We start from the raw sequence: 22,377 nt of genomic DNA, 5'->3' as shown, positions 1-22,377 counted from the left end.
ATGACATGACTGTTGGTTGGAGCATGTTTTTTATGTTAAAATGTCTATAAAAAGTGGTTATTAGCTCATTAACCTCCCTGCTTTTCAAGAGTATATGGACAAAACAAAATAACAGGAATACTTCAAAATATATAATATAATGCTGCCCTGCCACACACACTATTTTGTGAAGCTAATGGTGTCAGATTTTGACCTGATTCTGTGCTGAAACAACCCTACGATCATTTCGGAGAGTGTGGATCGTGTTGGTGATATATTATGTTGCAAAATATGTGTTCCTGTTATTTTGTACCGTGTCATTTTCTATTGCAACATTAATGTTGGCAGATAAAGTCAATTATCTTCAGGGTGCGTTGTACATCCTGTGACTAATGTTTAAGTGCAACAGAGGAAAACCACTTCATTACATCATGGAAACAAATGAGAAAACTCTACAGTACACTGGAGCATATAGTTATAATTCATCGTGTGATATATGCAGCTGTCTGCCGTAGTCTGTCACTTCACTGTTCATGAATGTGTCTTGATTTTTCAAAACTTCAGCCTCTGAGATGTGTCCATCGCCATCGTGGTCCATTTCCTTGATGAGGTGAAGAGCCTGTTGATGACATGAGAGCAATATGAGCATCATGGGCAGAAATTATATATAATCCTACCAGGCAACAGCTAAAGGAGTATCCAAATACACAATTTGCCATGTATTAAAACCAAGAATTTTGCATCAATTTGTACTATTATGTCAACAAAACTGGGGGCACACGTTGGAACAGTTAGTCGTACCTCTTCTCTTGCCGAACCATAGCTGTTAGGCGCAACCCAACGGAGCTGCTCCTCTCGATTCAACTTGCCATCCTTATCTTGATCATAGAGGTCTTTAAAGCGCACTGTTTCTTCAATCTCCCACTGTGAAGGGGTGTCCTCTTCAAAAAGTAAAAGATAAAAAGTGTTAAAACTGCATAGTGGAAACAAAATGGGCATGCCGGAGGAAACTAGAACAAACGGATCATTCTGTGCTTTAAAATAACATCTTACATGATCTTACCATCTCCACGAACATCTCCGATAAATTCACTCAGACTGATGAATCCATCTTTATCTGTGTCATATTCACTCAACACATCTTCAATGGCAAAATCCTTTTAGGAAAAAAGGGGTTAAGTGATTACATTTTAATATGAAATGGGAGGGGGACTCTTATAATGGAAGGAAAAGTGCATTATCATATCAGGTTTTGCAGAAGTATGAGCTGAACTCATCTTACAGCCATGTGATCCACTTCAGATGGATGGGTGAAGGCGAGAAACTCTGTTACATTGAGGCCGGGCGTGCCGTCCATATCAGCAACATCAAAGCGCCTCCTCTCCTTCAGGTGGAGCTAATGGGCATATGAGCGTACAGTATGTTAAGGTGCTGCAGATAAATTAGGCTGTGTCATAATGTGAACTTTCAGAAGGACAGTGAGAGTATGCCTACATGTCTGAGAGACTCTTGCTCCGGGTCATCCAGATCGGTACTTTCATCGAAACTAATGAGCTGGTCATGAGTGACCATGTTGTATTCCTCCCAAGTTACAACACCGTCTTTGTCAGTGTCGAACTCAGGGAACCGCTCCTCTGCATCATCCAGAGCATATCTTCTATAGACCTGTTGAATCCATAGTGTGATCTCCTCTGTGGATAAAACAGAGCTCAGACTAAGTATGACCTTTAATCATTTATTTCCAAATCTTAAGGGAAACATAAAGTTACCTGCACTTAGCAGATTGTCGGCATTTGTATCGATCTTCTTTACAATTTCCATCATCTTTTTCCTCTGTTCTGCTGGACTAAGTTTCTTTAACTCCTCAGTGTCCTACAAGTGCAGAAAATAAGAGCAAAGAGTCAGAAAGTGATGAATAAAGAGTAGGAATTGGGCAGAAAGATTTAAAAAAAAATTAGTTGGAGAATGGAAATAGGTTGGGTTTTTTTTTTTTTTGCCATAATCATTCCTCCTGTTCATACCGACCAATCCCTTTATAATGCACTTATAATGTAATGCATTGTAATAGGGGACAAAATCCACAAGCCTCCTTCTGTGCAAAAATTAATTTAAAATCTTATCTGAAGCTCATATGAAGCTTCAGTTGTTCAAATGAGTCATACCAAGTAGATATCTTTCAATGTTACAGTATTTTTAGTGCCAAAGTTCCTATTTTTGTTACTATACTTCTATTGCAGCTCAACAGGAAAACACTGTCCCAGGAAACACAAAGAGGGAATTTAATTTAAGACTAAATGTGGCAGATATCCAGTTGATATGACTAACTCAGACTGCTGAGGGCTCATATAAGCTTCAGATAGACTTTTAAAAGCATTCTTGAACAAAATGACTGTGCGGACACAATGTGGATTTTGGCCCCCATCACTTACATTGAAAGCGCATTTGAAGGAGATCTTTTAATAGCCAGTATGAACAGGAGGAATGATTACAACGAGGAAAACCTCTTTCACTGTTCATATGGGCAACTGACTATTGTTTTCAGGCCTTTAATTAGCAACCTGATCTCCCAGCAGGACATGCATGTCATGTTCAGAGTTGTGCTGTTGGCCAATATAATGATCTTCATGAAGATGTTTGTGAGAGTTTTCTCCCAAGCCAAGCTGAAGGAGCAGCAGCGCCGAGGTCATCAATGCAGATGGTACCATCTGTGGAGTGATACAATAAACTGATGAAAGGTAGAAAATAATGGGTAAAAGAACTGAAAACACTACGAAGGGCTATTAATTAACTACAGTTTGCTTAAGCTGCCAAAACGCAAGTGTGCGACCTTGTGGTCAGCTGGTGGAAGTTCAAACACACTAAACATCATATGTGCGTGAGCCTCGTACTGAGAGTGATAAAACCTACTAAAAGAGTCAGGAATCTTCTCATATGAATAGAGAGGAGAGAGAAAATGCCAAATAGCAATAGCGTATTGGTTCTTGTCAAGTTTTAATCCATTTCTGTGCAACTAAGTTATAATGTTTGTGTTTGTGAGAGACAGAATGAGACATAGGGACATTCAGACAGAATCGAGGATTAAACCAAAACGTTAGCCAAAGTAAAGAAATACAATTAAATGTAACGCTAAAACGTCAACAGTCAAATAACTGCAACAAGTTTGTCAAATAATGTAACTAGAGGATATTGTTGTTACCGTGAAAGTTCTCCGCAGCTGGGTTTGCACTAATGTCAATCGCCATGGGAGATCAAAGTACTTCCGGTCTGAAATTTCAACATATCATTCTTCTTCTTCTTTTTCATTTGTCTTCTTTTTCTTCTTCTTCTTTTTCTTCTTCTTCTTTTCTGCAAGTATATCTATTTGCGGACTCGCAGTATCTACACGACAGACCCACTTCACTACATGACACAACCACTTGGTTAGGTTTAGGCATGAGGCGTTACGGTCACATCATGTCCTTTCTTTCTGAGGTATATTTACTGCAGTTAACAAGTACATCTTCTACTGTTTCTGGTGCCTGGCAAAGTTCACAAAGTCCAATTGGGTGCTTCCCTATAATGTGGAAAGCCCTGTACAGGTTATTGTATCGTAGTCTTAGTCCGGTCATTACTATCTCTTTTCTATTTTCTCCCCTATTTCTCTCAATCTATTTTGAATTGCATGTAGCTGTCTTCCTCTTATCTCCTGATCTCAGTGCTGCTGCTACTCTTTATTGATTTTCTTTCATGCAACACCCATTCCTTCTGATTTTGAAATTTTAATTGTGGTGTCTATGTTTTCTTTTTTAACAGCTTGTTTGGCTAGTTTGTCCACTCTCTCATTACCCATAATGCCTATGTGCGCAGGAACCCACGAGTGTGACCACAGTGCCTTGTTTTATTACTCGTCAGTGAAAATTAAATCATTACTCTGACACATTTTTTAAATAACTAAAATGTTTAGTCCACCTAATGTACATAAAGACAAGTCAACAACATATCGTAAAGCTTCCATACAAGAAAGTATAATTTATGGGTAGTTTACTGGTTTGGTGTTCAAGAATTTTCTTGTTTTAGCAGCTCAGATAAACACTGAGTTGCTCTATAAAAACCTATAGAACCAACTGAGAAATTAGTTTAAAAGGTATAAAGGTCATCTTCTATTCTTGTGCTAGCCTAAAAATATATTATCTGTCGTGATTCCACCACCCAAAAGTGATATTTATAGGCTACTGGATTCAAAGCTGGAGATAACTGTCACTGTCATCCTGGTCTTTCCAGTGTATGTTTTAGCTTCATGTGTTCCAGTGCCATTCCTCATGTGTTTCAGTACCATTCTTCAGATGAAAGAGGCAGTAGAGTGCAGCTGACCAATTAGTTATCTTTAACAAAATGTTCAGGGAGCCAAATGGGCTTTAAGGTGATCAAGGCCTGTTTCACAAAGTTTACTGATAGATTTTGTAAGTTTGTGGGTAGATAGAACAAGTCAAAATATCATCTTGACAGAACGTGTGTGTGAAGAATTGTGAAACTCTTGCGAGATTTGTACGCTAACCTTAACTTTAACCCAACCCTAACCCTAACATTAAGCCTAACCCTAACCGCACTCGAGAGAGTTCATCCCTCTGGCTGATCCTATCTATCATTTACCAAAAATAAAAAAATAATTGGCAACTATCTTTCTAATCGAATTATTGTTTTATTTATTTGCCAAAAGAAAAAAAGCTGACTGCAGCTTCTCAAATGTGAGGTTTCTAAAATTTTCCATATTGCATTGGATAGTTAACTGAATGTCTTTGGTTTTTGGACTCAGACAAAACAAGAGATTTGAAGATGTCACTTTGGGGTCTGAGAAATTAAATTACAACATTCATTTTTTTCACTATTTTCTGACATTTTACAGACAATGAGATTAATCAATTAATCAAAAAAAATATTTGGCAGATTAATCAATAATGAAACTAATCGGTAGTTTCAAATACTTTAATTTTGAAGGCAGATTCATTTCTCCTTTTCTTGTTTCTGCTGTCTCTCGGTCACTTGACGTTTACTGAGAAATCAACCAAACGTCCCGCCCGATCTTCATGGTTGCTATGGTAGACACCTTTAAGTCCCGCCCTATAAAAATCTGTCCCACCCCTTGACCCAAATTAGGCTGTACATGATTGGCTGGTGCGTATGTCGTTTCCTAGCTACAGTGAATTTATTGGATGAGCGTAATGCCTATCAAAAAATCTAACCTCAACGGACTTCCTGCTTTTGTTGTGTTAGGTTGTCGTCACTGTCATGCACCTAACTGACATGTTTTTCCATCAACTCTGACAACAAGACAACTTCGTCCGTGCGCTTGCATTTCTCACCGAGAAATTGAGCGTTGAACATACCGGCGGAGTCGATGTCCAAAGACAGCCGTCACGATGGACGGCGGCGCGGCGCTGGGCAGCACCGTCTCGGCCCGAGAGTCAGCCAAGGCGGGGACGGGAGGGAGAGGTCCGGTAGCAACAGCTCCGGCTCCTCGCATGGAGGAGGCAAAAGCAAGAATGCATCCATAAGCGCTTTAAAGGTACGTGACGACTTAGTAGCTCGTTGCTTATATCTGAAATACAACACATTATGGGGATAAACACATTGAAATGCCGATGCACTCCCAGCTAGCTAAGTGACTGGATTATTAAGGCTGTTTCTGGCTCATAGCTACAACAGTAAAGCAGCATTTTTGGTCACCTTACCTTCGGTGGGTGTGATGTTTCAGCTCAGCAGGCCTTCTCAGTCCCTGAAGTTCCTGCAGAATCTTTTGTTAAACTCATCCACTCATGCATTTTTACCAAATGATGATAAAAGGCCTTAGTTGTTAGAAGATGCTTGTGGCTTATGGGGTTTATATATAAGTTGTCATTTTATCAATAAAGTAAGAATGTGACAACAAGAGGAATGTTTCTAAAGTAAATTCCTATTTGTCCCAACTTCTTGGAAGTTTGTACCATTTGTAGGCAGTCTAACCATGTGGGCTTGTGTGTGTTTTGTCCTCCAGCAGCATATGAATCATCCAATGCTGAGTCCAATCAGATCCCGAGCATCACTCAGCTGTGTGGCTAATGCATGGCCGGGCATGCGTTAGTTAGTTAGCACACACTGTCCCTTAGCCTGCAGCTACACTCTCATCACTTCCAGCACCAGGATAGGGGGGCAGAGCGGCAGGCCTGCAGTGTGCACATGACTGCACAGTGTTGTGGCAGAAGGAGAGTGAGAGATGAGAAACAGAGAGAGAGAGAGAGAGAGAGGGCTCTGATGCAGAGCAGGGAGAGAAGCTGTAAATATAGGAAGCTGCATGCAGTGGGGAGCAGAGCAGTGTGGTAGGCAGATAGATAGACAGCAGCAGGCAGCGAGTTGGGCCCGAGAAGTGGCTGCTAACTCAGCAGAGTGCTGAGGGCTCAGGCTAGATTACAGACAGAGTTACAGGCAGAATAGTCAATGTGAAAAGCAGGACTGCCGGGCTACTATGCACTTGTCTCTCAATCGCCACTGGGAGAGGAGTTGACACAGCTGGGGAAGTTGCTATGACAGTGTGGACTACACAGTAGGAGTCTATTTTGGTCCTGCTGTCAGATGACGATGTCACCTTGTACAACTGGCACTGCTGGTGAGGGGGAACAGGTTTCCTGAAGTGGGCTGCAAAAGTATGTCAGGGGTGGATAAGGACGAGGAACCTGCTTACAGACTGTACTTCTATTCTGTATGTATCCTCTAATCTTTTGCTTTTCTCTGTGTCTCTCCTAATGAACTAGATCTCACCCACTGTGTTGCCACTCGCATCTGTGGCAACACAAACTTGCCAAAAGGAAAACCTTACCGTGCACTTGCCCCTTACTCAGCACAGCCTAGAAAGTAATCTCTCTTTCTGGTGCATGGGGAAGGTTTGCCTGCCCAGAGAACATAGCGAAAGTTGCGTTCCACAATGTGTTGTTTTTTCCTAGTTCAGCAGGGGAGACAGGTTGTTTGCAGCTGATTAGGTGGATCAAGGGAATGTTGCTGTAAGCCTTTTTTTTTGCCTCAGGCTGCTACACACAATTAGCCATCAGTTGTGAGTAGGTAAGGTATTCTCACAACACTCATCTGTCATCTGCTGGCTTCCAAACCCAGGAGACACAGAGTAAATATTTATAGTGATGAGAGATGGTGCGTTGATGTTGACCTAACTCGCTAGTTCTTGCTCATTTTCGCAGGGTCTGAGTTGTTTGATGTTCTTTTTTCTCTTTGTAGTTCTTTCCTACTTGGGAGAATAAGGCGCAGTCCACTCGACATATAAAAAAATTTTGCTCACCAAAAGTAGGTCAGCTGGGTATCTCCCTTAGGGACATTAAATAGTATCAGACCAATACACTGCCTGCATGCTGTTTCTGCATATGTGACGCCCAGTGAGCCATGTTAATATTATTCTATTAGCCTCGAATAGTCTGAAAAAATGATTACGTGACATGTGTACACAAACCCAGGCCTAATTGCTGTTCCTGCATTGCCTCGGATAAAACACAAAATGTATTCCTCTTGTTTTTGCTTGCAAATGCGGTAGACACATAAATTGGCTGTAGCTTTCTTGTCTGAATAGTGGTGCTAGTGAGAGACAGCCAGGAAAAGAGAGAACGGTTTGTTCCATGACTCATTTGCTATTAAGAGGAGAACTGGCTCTCAATTTTTCTGTTGGTTTCAGGTAACCATGTATTTTTAAGTCTGAAACCACATCTTATAGTTGTCTGACCAAAATAGCCAAGTTTGGTTTGGATTTTAGTCAACGGTAGATTAAATAATTTATGAATAGCACAGAGATGGTACAAGCTCTTCGTCAAGGAGAGGGAACACAGTGAGTAGAAGATCCAGTATGATAAGCCTCCAGGTATTCTATCAGCTTCTGTGTTTTGTAACCATGTTGCCACAAGTCACAATATTTAGTCAGTTTTTTGTCAGTGCACTGCAAAATTTAGGTGTTGTTATTCCTCACAGGATGTTAAGCAGATTTGTGCTTTCCATAAATACGCAAGCCCTTCGACCTAACTGTGATGTGACAGAGCGTTTGTGTGGGAGATGGGGATACAGAGAGATTTTTGATGGCGTGCTTCATTACAGGGCTTCTTAATGTCCCATAGGTAAAAGATGTGATGTATGACTTCCCACTGCATTTGTTTTGGTTCACAGTATCTGCTTCACTCGAGGTTACAGTCAAGTTCACTGATGCATATTCAATGTGTAGGTCAACCATGATGCATGCTGGGCACAAAGCGGGTTACAGCTTCTGCCTCTAGTTGTTTTCTTGTCAGAGTCTGTGCCAGTAGACCTCTTACATACACTTAACGCTAAATATTGCGGCTTCAATCGCAGCTCACAACCGCACACCAGGGATGGAACAAATAATTTAAACAGTTTTTGTGATGAGTTTTGTGGTATGATGTGTTCTCACCAATTGTGTCTATTTTTCATGGAATGGAAGGGGTAATTTTTAATAGCAATTAGGTACTTTTGGGTAATTTTGAGTTTTCTGTTGAACTTGTTTTGCACAGAAAAGGTTTGATTTACTATGAGGCATAAGATAGATATATCCTTTTACTACGGACAGTGGACAATCCTGCTTTTTGTGGCATTTATGGTTGTTATACATTTGAACAATGCATGTCAAAGGGACTACAGATGTGTTACACTGTTTTGACGTCAGGTGCTGTTTAAAATTTCTTGAATTAAATTAAAATTCACAATGATTTGAGTTATACAACAGCAATTATTTGCTATTTTGGGTCTTTAATAGCACACTGTATTACTGTACACTGGACTTTACTGCTGTACTAGATCACTCTACGAACTGTATTTAAATTGAGGTTACCATAGCAACAATACTCACGCTTCAGGCTGTTACCAGTCATCTCACCAGCAAAACTATTATAATGATGTGTTGAAGGATAAAGCTGGCAATGTCCTATATTTTTGTTACTGTCAACAAATGAAAAGACCAAAACTAACAATGTCTTAGTGTGCTTGTCATTGGTTTCCGACTTCTCCACCCTATCTGTGGCAGGGTAGGGGAAAGAATTAAAGTATATATTTAACTTTGATTTTTAAAAAACTGTAAAAGTACAGTACCAGTCAAAAGTTTGGACACACTTTCCCATTCACTTGAATGAGAAAGTGTGTCCAAACGTTTGACTGGTGCTGTAAGTAATTTCCTAGAAGAAGTTAAGGAAGTTAATTTTTAGAAAACAGGAGTAAATTGAGAATTTATTGTGAACTGTTTTCATCTTCAAATTTGGTGCGCTAATGAGTACTTACTGCACCAAGACAATGTATGTGGGATCGGTTCAAAAATTAACTACAGCTCCTTAATACGGAGGTCTATGGCACAGTGAAATAAGCTACTGTATATCAGGCTTTCACTACACATGGAGTTCTTATTTGTAGGATTAATTCATTGTTGGTTTTGATCTTTTCATTGGATTTGTTGACAGTAACAATAATACAAAATAGCATCAGACCTACCAAGTTTGAAAATGAATTTTAAATACCCTCTTTTAGTAAATGCCCCTCAGCTTTGTGTCCATTATTTGCCCCCACTGATGTGAAGACACTTCTCAGTGAATGTAGAGACACTTTGTGTTTGTTTTTTTGCAAGATATCAAGTTCCTCAGACTGACCTGATGTGATACAATCCTTGTTTTGGATTGCACATCAGATTTAAATTCTCCTCATTAGTCACATCTGCAGTATTTGTAACACATATCATGCCATACTGCTTCACACCATCTTGCATTGTGTTGAATCTTCATCTCTCCTGCAGGCATCTTTTCAGCGCTCCAACAGCCATGACAAAGTGCGGAAGATAGTTGCTGAAGAGGGCCGTGCTGCTCGAAATCTGATTGCCTGGAGTGTCCCTCTAGAGAACAAAGAGGAGGAAGGTTGGTGGCTTGCACACAGAACAACAAAAACATTCTGGGCATGCTAATGTGCTCTAACTCTGCTTTGCAGCATGTACATTGCATTATTATTGCCACACGTGCTATGGGTTCATATCAATATTAGTCAAGTCAAATTTATTTACATTACAAACCAAAGTGCTTTATAGAAAAATGAAAAAATACAGTCGAAGAATTCAAACCAAACAAAATAAGTATAAGTAAATTGTTCATAGACAACATTAACTGTTTTAATATGCTATAAAAATTATGGGGGACTCAAAAACATTACCTGATAAATAAATATTTATTGTTGTACTGTGGCAGAAGTTAGTGTTGCGTGTTTGTCATGAATTTGGGCCATGGGAAGATGCTTATCTGGAGCATTACAGAGACCATCTTTGGCAGTGTTATGTAATACACAGTCTGTGATGATGCCCAATGTAGACAGTGCTGTCATCTGTAATACAATCTGGAGCACAATACTAATCTTTCATCTCACGGCTAGTCTGATAAATCTCTAATGAGAACTGAGGATCACTAAAAGAGGTTTATGCATGATACTTGGTCATCCTTTATGGGATATTGATATTAAAGTTTGAGTTGTGGAATCCACTCTGCTTATGTGATCTAGGTATTTAGTCAGTATGATATTGTGATCAACCTGTTAAAGTAAGTTGTTTACATTCAACTTGTCTTTATAGTTTTCTGTATAACATGGCATTGTTCCTCATTATTTAGGCTCTATAGTGCAGATGGCTCCTCTCGGGTCAGCCCTCTTAGAAACCCCACCACCACCACCACCACAGCCTCCCACACTCCCACACACTTTCTCACTTTCACTTTGCCCCTCCCTTCTTTTTGGGTCATTTCAGTAGTTTTATTTTAAGGCTTCTTTGCTGCTCTTTAGTTTAAAGCATGAATGCCAGAAATCTTCCAATTGCCATATTCCAGTTTAAGGTCTCATGTAGGTTGATCTATTTACATGTATCTTCTGCAACTGGATAGTCAATCATTGTTATTGCACATTTCTGACATCTGAATTCATCAGCAATAGGGGTAATACTTGTCAAAGATTATCAGAAGAATGTTGATTGTTAACTTGAAGCCCAGCTTATTAACTCTGTTTATTTCATCAGTTAGTGTACTTTATGTAAGGTTGTTTTTTTCTCCTCTCCACATAGCAAAGTCCAAAAGCAACTCCAGTGGCAGTTCCAGGGCTCAGAGGATCAATTCTGGGCAACAAAGGAATAAGAAACAGGTTGGTATATCATCTGCTTCCACTAGAGGGCACCATACACCAAGCTAACACTTGTTTTTTCCTTTTGCCTCATACTTCATTTAAATCCTCTAAAGCAAACTCACCCCAAATGGATCTGTGATTTTAATGCAACTTGCTGTTTTTGCATCGTGTGAGTTAGTCTTGGAAAAACTGAGCTCACAAAAGAACAGTACTGCAATTGCAGTGTGTGCAGTGCCTGAATATTCCTTTGCTGCACAGAACCAAATACAGTCCTGAGTCAGATCTCTGAACTTTTCACATTTTCAGTCCATAGCTTTATATCCGTTACCTGGTTTTGTGGCTGGATGAGGTTGCAAAATTGGCAAAAAGACTTGTTTATTGCAACAAGCTACACAGAGAATATGATGAGGTTGGCCATTATGACTGTGACAGCATCGACTGGGCCACTAAATTATTGAATTAGCTACTTTCTGGAATTCCCCAAATATACTGATATTTCTTATTTTAATATTTAATACTTTGTAGTACATTCTGGTATAAACCCACTGCAGTAATTCTTGGCATCAATATTGCAAGAAAGGGTTAAAATCTAAATTGTTCCCCCTATGTTAACTATAAATGCATGGTTGGTAATATAAGGCATAGGATAGCTGCACCCCCTGTCCAAACCAACAGCAAAAAGTGCAGTTGCTGCTATATATAAACAACTAGAGACTTACACGACACTGTAATATGCTTGGCATTGTCACACTTGGTTCATGCTCTGTCTCCACAGAATGCTGGTGTGGAAAGTAAAGGCACAGCTAGTGCCTTGTTGGACAAGGCGACTGAGAAGAGCCCCACCAAAGCAAGACAGCCCCGGAAGGTGGACCTGCGAGCACGCTACTGGGCGTTCCTCTTCGACAACCTGCGTCGGGCAGTGGACGAGATTTACGTCACTTGTGAATCGGATCAGAGTGTCGTAGAATGCAAGGTTAGTCTGCTTTTAAGGAGAGAAAAATAATTCAGTAAACAACCCCAGCAGAAATGCAATGTCTAGTTCCAGTGGGCTCATAATCTGAACTGAAAAACAGGATTTTCTTCTCAGTGGAGACTGAAGGTGTTAGGATTTATGAACACTAGAGGGAGACATTGAGATCCTAACAAAATTTCTCCCTCACAGCTCACATTCCTTTTGATTTCTGCTTTATGTCAGAGGGGCTCTCTGAAGGCTTGCTGGTGAGAGAATTATCACAGGACTCTCTCATGGGCCTGGCAGACTGGACTGAATATTGATGACAGAGTGTCAACAATATTGTGTGTGTGTGTTGTGTTGGTCATCAAGCATTTGCTGAAATGGGGTTTGGCCATTTCTGTCCCCTCTTTCTACATCTTTAGTGGTGGTTTTTGCAAAGGGCATAACATTAACAGCATGTCTGACATGGGTCTCTGTTTTGTGGAATTGTGTGTTTTTGTTTTGGTGCAGCCTTTGAGTGGACACGTTGTGATGTTGCCCAAGGGCATACTGGCATGTCCTGTGTTGTATTGATTCTCCTGCCATGCTGCATTATGCTGAGCTTGGTTCTGGTGACGGTCTGCGGTCAGTACCGTTGCCCAGTTCCCTGCGGTGTGGTCGGCTTGCTGTCAGTGCCACAGCCCAGCTCCCTGTGGTGTGATCACGATGTTGTCAGCTGGCCTGTGTCAGACATCTGGCTGCTAGGTGTTTTTTTTTTTTGTTTTTTTCCCCTTTTTCATACCGCTGTATCTCTCTACACTCTAATGCTGTCTAATGGCCATGGAGCTGGTTGCTGTTCATAATCCCCATCCCACCCAGTTTGGGCTTAATGGACACTGATAGATGATGGAGTAATCTGGTAGGGGAAGCAGAGTGCTCTGATAGCCCCCAGCCACAATCCCCCAGTGTAGCTGTTGGCAATCTGCATTGTGTGCTCTCACACAAACGGCTCACTATTTTCCACATAAAAACTTATGGACATAAACGCAGCCATTGTCAGGAAGTGATTTCACTGCTAAAGCTATGCTACTGTAATGCTTTATGTAATTTTGAAAGATAACCTTATTGCCGCCCCTAATAGAACATGTTTTCCCGCTCAAAGGGAAATTGTTCACCCAGCAGAATGATTCATGTATGCTTATTGATAACGCCCCCACCTCTTTAACCCACAGCCCCCAGATCTAATTAGTTCCTATCAACTGTTAATTTATCCCATCCCTGATTTATTAGACATATCACCTAGAGCAGGAAAGAAAGGTACTGAGTGTTTCTGTTTGCTTGGAGTCGGTTGAGGTTGGACAATTCTTTTTAAATCATATCAAACAGGCTATTCTAGTCTTAAATGTCTTAAAATAAAACAATCAAAACTGAATTATTAACTTGAGGTCAGTGACTTTAACAAAGGCTGTACCTGTGCATCCTTGTTTCTATGTATGGACCACAAGCTTTTACTGCCCATTCTTCTTTATGGCAGTGCATCTGGAAGGTTAAACATTTTGTCATTCCTCATGAAATGTTATGTGAGGGTTGTATTTAGGTAAGTGTGCCTGTTAACATGCTGAAAGCCACTTTATGGTGCCTTCACTCACTGTTGGTTTATCTGTCAGAGGAGCAGCAAACCTCTCTCCATCTCGGCCTTCATTACCAAATGAACGCTGGGCCATGGCGGTGGTCCTTGCCTGTTAACCAGCTCTAATCAGCAGACCTGCTGCTGGACACATCTTTCACTGGCCTGACTTGTCTATTAACTAAAAGCACTGTGAAGCTTTACTCTCAATTACCACTCCCTTCACGCTCCCCATCAATCAGTTGTGTCCGTTTCATTAGAGCTCTGGGAAAAAGCTCCACACAGACCACCGCCTCTGGATAACCAACACTTTGAGTCAGTCCAAGTGCAGATAATAGACACTTGCTTTTAGGAACTTGCCTTCTCTGTTCTTTGTCAAACTTTTCAATTGAGTGTTTCCCTTTGCACATGAACATGCGTGGGCTTAAGATCCCTGATTTCACTTTTGTTTTTAAAAGGACTTGAATGGCAGATTTGGGCTCTCGACTAGCATTTAAAATTGCTGTTATTGGTTTCAGTTAAAAAAAAAAAAAGTGCATGTCTGTCCTTTTTTAGCATTTCACATATGTTTTTCTGTTGTCTAATGATCCCAGAAAGATTTAATATCACAAACAGGCCCAAAGTAGAAAAGACTACAATGCAACACTTTATGCTTACATTATCCGATGGATATAAAATTATCAATGTAAAGTCTTTGAAAACATGGTTACATTGAGGTCAAGTTTTGCTTTATAGTATGGATGCTTCAGTGCTTCTTTTTTCAGACACTGTTATGGAAACAGTCTTGGTATTTTCTGGGTTTATGAAACTGAATGTATGTATTTTTATATTTTTGCATTTTTGTTGTGCAACAAATATTCTTAAGTGACATGCATGCCATAGATTTAGCTTTTTCTTTCTTTATTTGACTCCATCCCCATCCTGTCTTTTCGTAATTGCTTTCTTTAGGAAGTGTTGATGATGTTGGACAACTATGTACGGGATTTCAAAGCTCTCATAGATTGGATCCAGCTTCAGGAGAAGTTGGAGAAAACAGATGCCCAGAACAGGTGATCCTCAGTTTCTCTTTCTCACTGCCTCTCTTTGTCTCTCACTCTCTTTCGCTTGCGCATTTTCAATTGCTCCCCGAGGTGAAATGGAAGTGCCAGTGTCTGGTCCCTGGCTTTGAGTCACAAACAGAACGGATCAATAGCCTTGGCTTTAATTCAAAGAGATCCATGAGTTTATTGGCTTCTCTTTAACACAGTGACCACGGCAACCGTAAATTGACTAAGAAATGAAATTCCCAGTGCTGCCTCCCAATTTGTTCATTTAAAGCTTACTGTTAATCAATAAGACAACCTGAAACTTTCACATGCCTCATTTATTGCATAAATCGCTGCAAGTAAATCAGCTATTCAACTGATCTGCCAAAAGAATGAGCCGAGCCTGTGTGTGTGGTTGGCAACTAGAAACCGCATTTAGTTTTAGTTTAAAAAAATGTTCACCACTTTCACATTATTTTTCAGGCCTACCTCTTTAGCCTGGGAGGTACGTAAGATGTCTCCGGGACGTCATGTAATGCCCAGCCCCTCAGCGGACAGAATGGTTCCTTCTCCAGGTGCACGTCGCACCCTCAACTTTGGGTAAGCTCTGTTTTACTGTCATTGTTTCTAGTTGTGCACTAAGGCCTGTCAGCTACCCCCATTTTGTTTTTTTTCATCACCATGATTCAGTTTTAAAGATCAACACAAACTTGTATTTGATTAAAGTAGTATCATAAGGCATCTTGTTGTTAACTAGTCGATATTTGAAATTATGCACTATGCCTATTTTTGAAAGGGGAAAATGCAGACTGTTATCTAGCAGTACAGCCATTGATTGCTGATGGTGAAGCATTTGTTTAATGCAATTTGTTGAGTCTCTCACTCTTTGGCCATACAATCAGTGGAAGGTGTAGATGAAAGTGTCAGTTAAAGACTGCTGAAGCATTGGTTCAATATGGGCAGTGCTCTGTAATCGGATGCTGCAGGAAATGGATATTGATCATGATGGAGGCCTGTTGCCCAATACAGTCCCATGCTATCTCCGAGCGGAGAGTGCTTGGGTTAAGATAGGCGCTGTCTTCAGATGGCTAAAGTGTCTTGGACAGGCAGCACGATAGGAACTGCTCAGAGAAATGTAATGGCGTAATAAAACTAAATATCCAACTGTAAATGCTGACAGCAAAGGAGTCGCTAAAGGTGCTCATTTGTTTATTCTCATGCATGATGTGTGTGTCTTATCCAGTGGTCCTCCACCTGCACTGGCTGCAGCCCGGCTCTCCCACACAGGCCCCAGCTGGGCAGACCGAGTGAAGTGCACTCAGTCGGCCCCTAGCTCCAGTCAACTGACTACTTCTCCAGTAGAAAAACCAAGTAAGAAATCTCCCCCCTGAACAGACTGTATTCTTAAGAGAATTCATGTTCTTTCACACATCGAGAGCACAGTAGGACATCATGTTTTCCTTGATCGAAACTCATGTGTTTTCCAGGTAAAAAGGATGCCGAGGGCTGGGAGACTGTCCAGCGAGGACGTACTGCCAAGCCTCGTTCTGCTGCCATAGTTGCCAAGGTCAGTCCTGTCTTGGCTCACGTCACACCAAAACAGGACCGTGCCAAGGATAACCAGTCACAGCTGCCACCACAGGAAGAGCAACAGCTCCGTCCTCAGTGTCCCCCGGACAAGGACACAACCCAGGTGGACACTGAGCAGCAAGTCCCTGCGGAGCCTCAGCCCCTAGAGGAAGTTGGACAACTAGACAGCGGGAACATGATGGAGGTACTGAGGTTCAGTTCCTTGTGACGTCTTTCTCCCAGAGCATTCCCTGGATATCAATTATTCACAAGGAGCAGAGTAACACTAGACCATTTTATCAGCCACATTGTTTTTGTTTTGGGCTCCATGATATTCATAGACAGACTATCCAGACAGGCATATCAGCTTTAAGGCGATTGATTGTAACTCTGACATTTCAGAGGCAGAAAACCCATTTTCACTTTCATGAAATAAATACTCTGTCAATGCCTCTGGACACACTTGGTAAGAGTGTGTTATAGCCATCAGTTATTTTGAAATACAAATCTGTATTTCCAAATGTATCTGCTTATTTTGATCATAATTGAATGGTTAGGGCATGTCAGTACCAGCTTCCCTGCATGATTTGTGTTTTTCAGCTGTGTGTTGAGTTTTTTGACCGGTTTGACTTTTTTGTTATTGCTCTCATGAATTGCTTGAAATATGCATGTCTTTTAATTGCATTTGCGTGTGTCTGTGTGTGACTGTCGGTGCAGCCCCCAGCAGAGAGTGTACAAGACTCGGGGCAGTGTGTCGACGCACCCTGTGAAGACGCGCCTCCCCCCATAGCAGCTATTACCCCTTCCCCAGCCCCAGAGCCCACCCCATCCCCAGCCACAATCCCACCAACAGACATTACCATATCAGTCCCAGTCCCTGCCCTGGCCCTCTCCACATCCCCAGATCTACCCCAGACGGATGGGCTCAGTGCACTGTTGGCCTTGGGGGACAGTGGGGCTGAGGGGGGCGCGTCGCAGGGCATGGCCACATCTGCTCCAGGACAGGCTGAGACTCCCATGGCAGCGGTGAAACTGGAGAGTGTGCTGGACCCCACAGAGCTTTCTACTGTGAGTGCTGAGAGATGGAGGATTTGAAGGAGGGGAGGGCTGGAGGGGGGGCCCAGGATCCCCAAGGGTGCTTCACCGCCTAAACAAAGTCAATCTTAAGAAACCTCCAGACCAAATGTGCCGGCAAGGCTGCATAGCTCTGTGTAGTGTTGTTATAGCACCATTCACTGTGAAGAATAGCTGTGAGTAGATGGCTTTTATACCTCAGCAAGTGCTCTCAGGGTGTTACCCAAAAATAATCTCTTACCTTCTTTTAGTTATTTTGGCTTCTTTTTTTAAAAAAAAAAAAAAAAAAAAAAAAAAAAAATCCAGTTTGTATTCAACCCAGCATCAGATCTTTGTCTTGCGTACCTCAGGTGTTGTCATTATTATTAACACCATGGAGTGTTTATAGTATACGCCATAGTGTTTCATACACTTAATCAAGTGAGATACTGATTTTTTTCTAATTCTAATCTGCACTGAAGGTTATTTAGTCTAAAATGTATCACCAATCTAGTTTTCTAATCTGTTCTTGGCCAGGCTACATTCAGACCCAGTACTCTTTAGCCTTCCTTTACATACCTCATGTAAGAGTCACCTACTATAACTACACTGTTGAGAAGACTCTCCCTTATTCACCTCTATAAGGTGACATAGAGCAGTGGCTTGCCATGAGTAATCTGTGACTTGTTGCCATATTATTGCCATGTCAGGGACACATATAAAATATAAACCACTAAAATACTTAAAATGTTGAAGTAAGCTGCCAACTGGAAGTTGCCTCTTTCCACCATCTCTTCATCCTCACAGTAAATGTGCCCTGCATGACTCTTGAATGCTTCCTCACTTGTGATTATTGTGATGATTGTGTGGTACAAACTGTGATTAGGTTGGTATGGTGTTCCCTTCAATCTTTGAATCACATACCCATGCACAAATCAGACCCATGTAAAATCTGATCCTTTATAACTATATTATCATAGGTGCTTTACATTGATTGTTTTTCATTCAATTAGAAATACTTTCCACATTTCCTCTCCATGAAGTATTTACACTCAGTGGCCAGAAAAATAGAAACAGCTGCACTGTTCTAGTGGTGGTGCTTCAAATATACTGTCAACCAAATTTATATTAGAGAGGGGTAAAACATTAAAAACATCTCTTTGACACAGTATCATCAACAAGAAGTTTCACAATGCTATTATTATTATTATTACTACAGGACTGTTGTAGTGGGTTTCTGTTTTTCTGGTCACTCGGTTCGTTTGAACAACACAACATTTATGATATGTGAAATGCTGTGTGTGTGAGGTGGTATCTGTGCAATGTGTTCAGCCCCAGTCCATGGCAGAGGTCTTGGCCAAGAAAGAGGAGCTGGCTGACCGTCTTGAGAAGGCCAATGAGGAGGCGATTGCTAGTGCCATCGCAGAAGAAGAGCAGCTGACCAGAGAGATTCAAGCTGAGAACAACGACCTGGAGACTGACAATGAAAGTGACTTCTCTGTAAGATAAATGATGCACCTTTTCTCTGGCAGCAAGTTATAGTTTGTGTTTAGATGTTTATTGTAAGTTCACATTTTTTTAAAAAAACACAATTTTTACTACAGGCTAGCATGGGCAATGGAGGATGTGGAGTCAATATGGATTGGAGTGACATGCTGGCAGATTATGACGGTATGGAGGTCCACATCTAAATGAAAACTGAAGTCTCATTCTTTTTCATATATCAAAAAATGTATTGAAGTCCATATATTGTCTTTGCCTATCTTCCTGTAGCTCGGGAGCCATGGCGTCAGAGTACCTCATGGGGGGACATGGTAGAAGAGGAACCTGCCAGACCTCCTGGACATGGGATCCACATGCATGAAAAATTGTCCTCACCGTCACGCAAAAGGTGCAACTTTTTTTTTTAAATGCAGTAGTTGATTGAATCTATGCAGAATTGTACCCATTCAGCACAACCAGCTTCTCTATGTGTTAAGTGCCTTGATGAACAACACCTCAATCTACTCATTTGCAGCCCCTTATCCTATTATGACAAGGATTTAACCCGGCAGCCCGATAGTCAAAGGCCCACTTATTGTATCTGACCTTCTCTTAGCTTAGCTTACCACCCAGATCGTCTAAACAGGCCCTAGAGCCTATCAGAGTTCCCGGCTGCCTTGCGCATTGTTGATAAAGAAACAGAGAGATGAATGATCTGTTTCCATATTTTTGACAGAACCATTGCAGAGTCAAAGAAGAAACATGAGGAGAAACAGCTGAAGGCACAGCAGCTTAGGGACAAACTCCGGGAGGAAAAGACACTCAAACTGCAGAAGCTTTTGGAGAGGGTGAGTAAGCCATGCTGAGCTGACAGAAAGCACCCTAAAGAAACTCCACGCAAGCAAAGCCCAGACTGGCTCACAACGAGAGATTCTGTCAGCACACTGCCTGATAGAATCACCAAATATTATAACCTCCCTCCAGTCGCATCCAGGCCAGCTGGCCGCAGACAGTCGTGAGAGAGACCCCAGGCCAAAATCAGCAGCCTTTTATGAAGTTTGTTTTTGTTCTCCAGACCATGGCGAGATGAGTGAGTCCTAGAATAAATCAGGATTAACCACATAAATACATGAAGTGGTGTATATTCACGTTAATCCCCACGTGGACGCACTGGAGGAGGGTAGCAACTGATAGATCATGAATCCATTGTCTGTGCTGTTTTGAATAAAATACTACTACTACTGCTACTACTACTACTAATAATAATATACATTTTTTCTTTTTTTTTTTTACATTTTCATCACTCCTGCTGCTCCCTCTTCACTGTCTGCAGGAGAAAGAGGTGAGGAAATGGAAGGAGGAGTTGTTGGAGCAACGTCGGAGGATGATGGAAGAAAAGCTGTTACATGCAGAGTTAAAGCGAGAGCTGCAGCTCCAGGCGATTGTGAAGAAGGCCCAAGAAGAGGAGGCCAAGGTAGGGGAGGAACTCTCTTTTTTAAAGGATGTAACCATATGCTTGTGACAGCTGAGGAATTTTCCGAATTAAGTGGCATTTGGAGCCAAACTCTTTTTTTTTTTTTATTAAAGTGTTACATGATGTTCATACATAAACAGTGTCTCTAAAAAAAGGAGTGTGGAGATCTGTTCCAATGTTTATTTTAAACACATTTCAAAGGTTACAATATTTAGGCTAGAGACGACCAAACCAACATGCCCCCAAACCTTTGTGTATGTACATGCATCAATATTTATATACATAATATACTCCCTGTTTGAATATGCAGTATAAATATATATCTTAATGTATAATTGTATGTCTGTACAGGTGAATGAAATCGCATTCATCAATACTCTGGAAGCCCAAAACAAGAGGCACGACGCCCTGGCTAAGTTGAATGAGTACGAGCAACGCCTCAACGAGCTGCAAGAGGACAGACAGAGGAGACAGGAGGAGAAGCAGGCCAGAGATGAGGCTGTGCAGGTGCTACAAAAACCAACGCTTAATCATTTCCTGCCTCTATGCTTCACATTTAATTTGTCTATAGGTTACTGTCACACATAAGCGCCTGTCTTATCCCTTTTTTTTTTTTTTTTTTTTTTTTTTCCCCCTCCTCTCAAAGGAACGTAAGCGTGTCTTGGAAGCAGAGCGTCAGGCACGGGTGGAGGAGCTGCTCATGCGAAGGAAGGAACAGGAGGCTCGCATTGAACAGCAGAGGCAGGAAAAAGAGAAGGCCAGGGAGGATGCAGCACGGGAAAGGGCCAGGTTTGTTGTCCCTAATCCTTTCAGTATGAGAGTATATATACACACTGCTGGCTGCATCATCTCTCCTTTTATTCAAACAGTCACTCTGATAAATGAGAGACTTGTATTTAGATGTACTTTTGTTTCTCACTGCTTTTGTATGTCTTATCTGAAGAGACCGAGAGGAGCGTCTGGCTGCTCTTAGTGCTGCTCAACAGGAGGCCATGGAGGAGCTGCAGAAGAAAATACAAATGAAAGTAAGTTTAAACCTTGCCACTTTGCTCCTCCAACAAACATCATCCCCGTTTCCCATATGACCCCTGGTATCCGTTTTTTTCCATAGCATGATGAGAGCAGCCGTAGGCATATGGAGCAAATCGAGCAGAGGAAGGAGAAGGCTGCTGAGCTCAGCAGTGGCCGACATGCTAACACAGACTATGCCCCCAAACTGACACCATATGAACGCAAGAAACAGTGCTCTCTGTGCGGCGTTGTGGTATGTATATTTCATCTGATCAGTCTCAGGGCTTATTTGAAAGATAAGATACTACCCATTCTGGTCATTTTCCAAAGAGCTCAAATTGACCCCTAACTAGAAGTTCACTCCTTGTTTAATTATTTTACTCTTCTGAGTTAATGTGTTTGGTACACATGGACATAAGGAAATGAAAAAGCCTTACTTGAGCAACTTTGCTTTGTTATTTGGCAGGCTGTATACATAAGACTGCTGATAACAAGGTGATTCAGAGGATTTTTGGAAGAGGGCACATTTAAATGAGGATTTAACAGCATTGATTTAAACATGGACTCTTAAACAGAGATTCATGACCGGGCGTGATTATGCTTTTTCAAGTGTCAGGCAACAAATCCACAGGCAGACATATTTATCTGTGATGGACCGGCTACCACGGCAACAAGGGTGGGACACCTTGAGGATTCAAACCAGCATCAGATAAAGAGAGGGTTGAGGGTGAAAAGAGGGAATCTTGTTAAAATGTTTGATGACCTTGGCCAGCATCTGACACCAGGGATCATGAATGGGTCAGCAGCAGCAAGCACTTTATTTAATGACATTAAACACAAACCATCCAAAATGGGCTTGTTTCCAGAGATCAGAGAACAACGTTGTCTGATGTATACCTGCCTCTTGTTGTGGCCATTTCTCAGCCTTGCACTTCATTTAGACACCTATAATGAGTTCAGTGTTATCCCCAACTGGCAATACTTGACTTAATTGCATTATAGGGCAAGCAGATTAAGTAGACTGAAAGCGCATAGTAAGGCATTGTGAGAAATAATAAGATAACAATAA

At 41.4% G+C, this 22,377-nt stretch overlaps 2 protein-coding genes across 4 annotated transcripts in view; one reads left to right on the top strand and one right to left on the bottom strand.

Moving 5' to 3' along the window:
* Positions 1 to 452: 452 nt before the first annotated feature.
* On the bottom strand, positions 453 to 3,277 carry rcn2 (reticulocalbin 2). Of its 2 annotated transcripts, XM_042411240.1 has the most exons (8): positions 3,176 to 3,277; positions 2,538 to 2,684; positions 1,749 to 1,851; positions 1,474 to 1,670; positions 1,262 to 1,375; positions 1,043 to 1,136; positions 781 to 920; positions 453 to 598 (listed from the first exon to the last, which is right to left on the bottom strand). In XM_042411240.1, the coding sequence occupies exons 2-8, from the start codon at positions 2,682 to 2,684 to the stop codon at positions 455 to 457; spliced, it is 939 nt and encodes a 312-aa protein (XP_042267174.1). In that variant the 5' UTR covers positions 3,176 to 3,277; the 3' UTR covers positions 453 to 454. The 2 variants fall into 2 exon arrangements, with proteins under 2 accessions (XP_042267174.1, XP_042267175.1); XM_042411241.1 differs by lacking the exon at positions 3,176 to 3,277 and having other exon boundaries at positions 2,510 to 2,683.
* A 1,901-nt stretch (positions 3,278 to 5,178) lies between these two features.
* scaper (S-phase cyclin A-associated protein in the ER) overlaps positions 5,179 to 22,377 on the top strand; it is a 58,455-nt gene continuing 41,256 nt past the window's right edge. Inside the window, exons 1-18 of one of the 2 annotated variants that reach the window (XM_042411702.1) lie at positions 5,179 to 5,521; positions 9,776 to 9,893; positions 11,075 to 11,151; positions 11,909 to 12,106; positions 14,643 to 14,743; positions 15,203 to 15,319; positions 15,963 to 16,090; positions 16,207 to 16,493; positions 17,006 to 17,356; positions 18,674 to 18,826; positions 18,946 to 19,012; positions 19,115 to 19,232; positions 19,560 to 19,671; positions 20,157 to 20,297; positions 20,649 to 20,804; positions 20,944 to 21,086; positions 21,241 to 21,322; positions 21,409 to 21,561. In XM_042411702.1, coding sequence (XP_042267636.1) covers positions 5,354 to 5,521; positions 9,776 to 9,893; positions 11,075 to 11,151; positions 11,909 to 12,106; positions 14,643 to 14,743; positions 15,203 to 15,319; positions 15,963 to 16,090; positions 16,207 to 16,493; positions 17,006 to 17,356; positions 18,674 to 18,826; positions 18,946 to 19,012; positions 19,115 to 19,232; positions 19,560 to 19,671; positions 20,157 to 20,297; positions 20,649 to 20,804; positions 20,944 to 21,086; positions 21,241 to 21,322; positions 21,409 to 21,561 — 2,670 coding nt within the window. In that variant the 5' untranslated portion in view covers positions 5,179 to 5,353. Of the gene's footprint in view, positions 5,522 to 9,775; positions 9,894 to 11,074; positions 11,152 to 11,908; positions 12,107 to 14,642; positions 14,744 to 15,202; positions 15,320 to 15,962; positions 16,091 to 16,206; positions 16,494 to 17,005; positions 17,357 to 18,673; positions 18,842 to 18,945; positions 19,013 to 19,114; positions 19,233 to 19,559; positions 19,672 to 20,156; positions 20,298 to 20,648; positions 20,805 to 20,943; positions 21,087 to 21,240; positions 21,323 to 21,408; positions 21,562 to 22,377 lie in introns of both variants that reach the window. The other variant, XM_042411701.1, reaches the window with a different exon arrangement.

The sequence above is a fragment of the Thunnus maccoyii genome, chromosome 5 (genome assembly GCF_910596095.1).
Source record: "Thunnus maccoyii chromosome 5, fThuMac1.1, whole genome shotgun sequence".
Classification (NCBI taxonomy): Eukaryota; Metazoa; Chordata; class Actinopteri; order Scombriformes; family Scombridae; genus Thunnus; species Thunnus maccoyii.
The sequence above is the reverse complement of the archived record's forward strand: the minus strand, read 5'-3'. Positions and strand labels throughout refer to the sequence as shown.

Excerpts from the sequence above, each read along its gene's own strand:
- rcn2 (XM_042411240.1), bottom strand. The coding sequence starts at position 2,684 with ATGGTACCATCTGCATTGATGACCTCGGCGCTGCTGCTCCTTCAGCTT. Across the intron at positions 1,671-1,748 it reads CGACAATCTGCTAAGTGCAG|AGGAGATCACACTATGGATT; the intron begins GTAACTTTATGT and ends TTTTATCCACAG. Across the intron at positions 599-780 it reads ATGGTTCGGCAAGAGAAGAG|GCTCTTCACCTCATCAAGGA; the intron begins GTACGACTAACT and ends TGTCATCAACAG.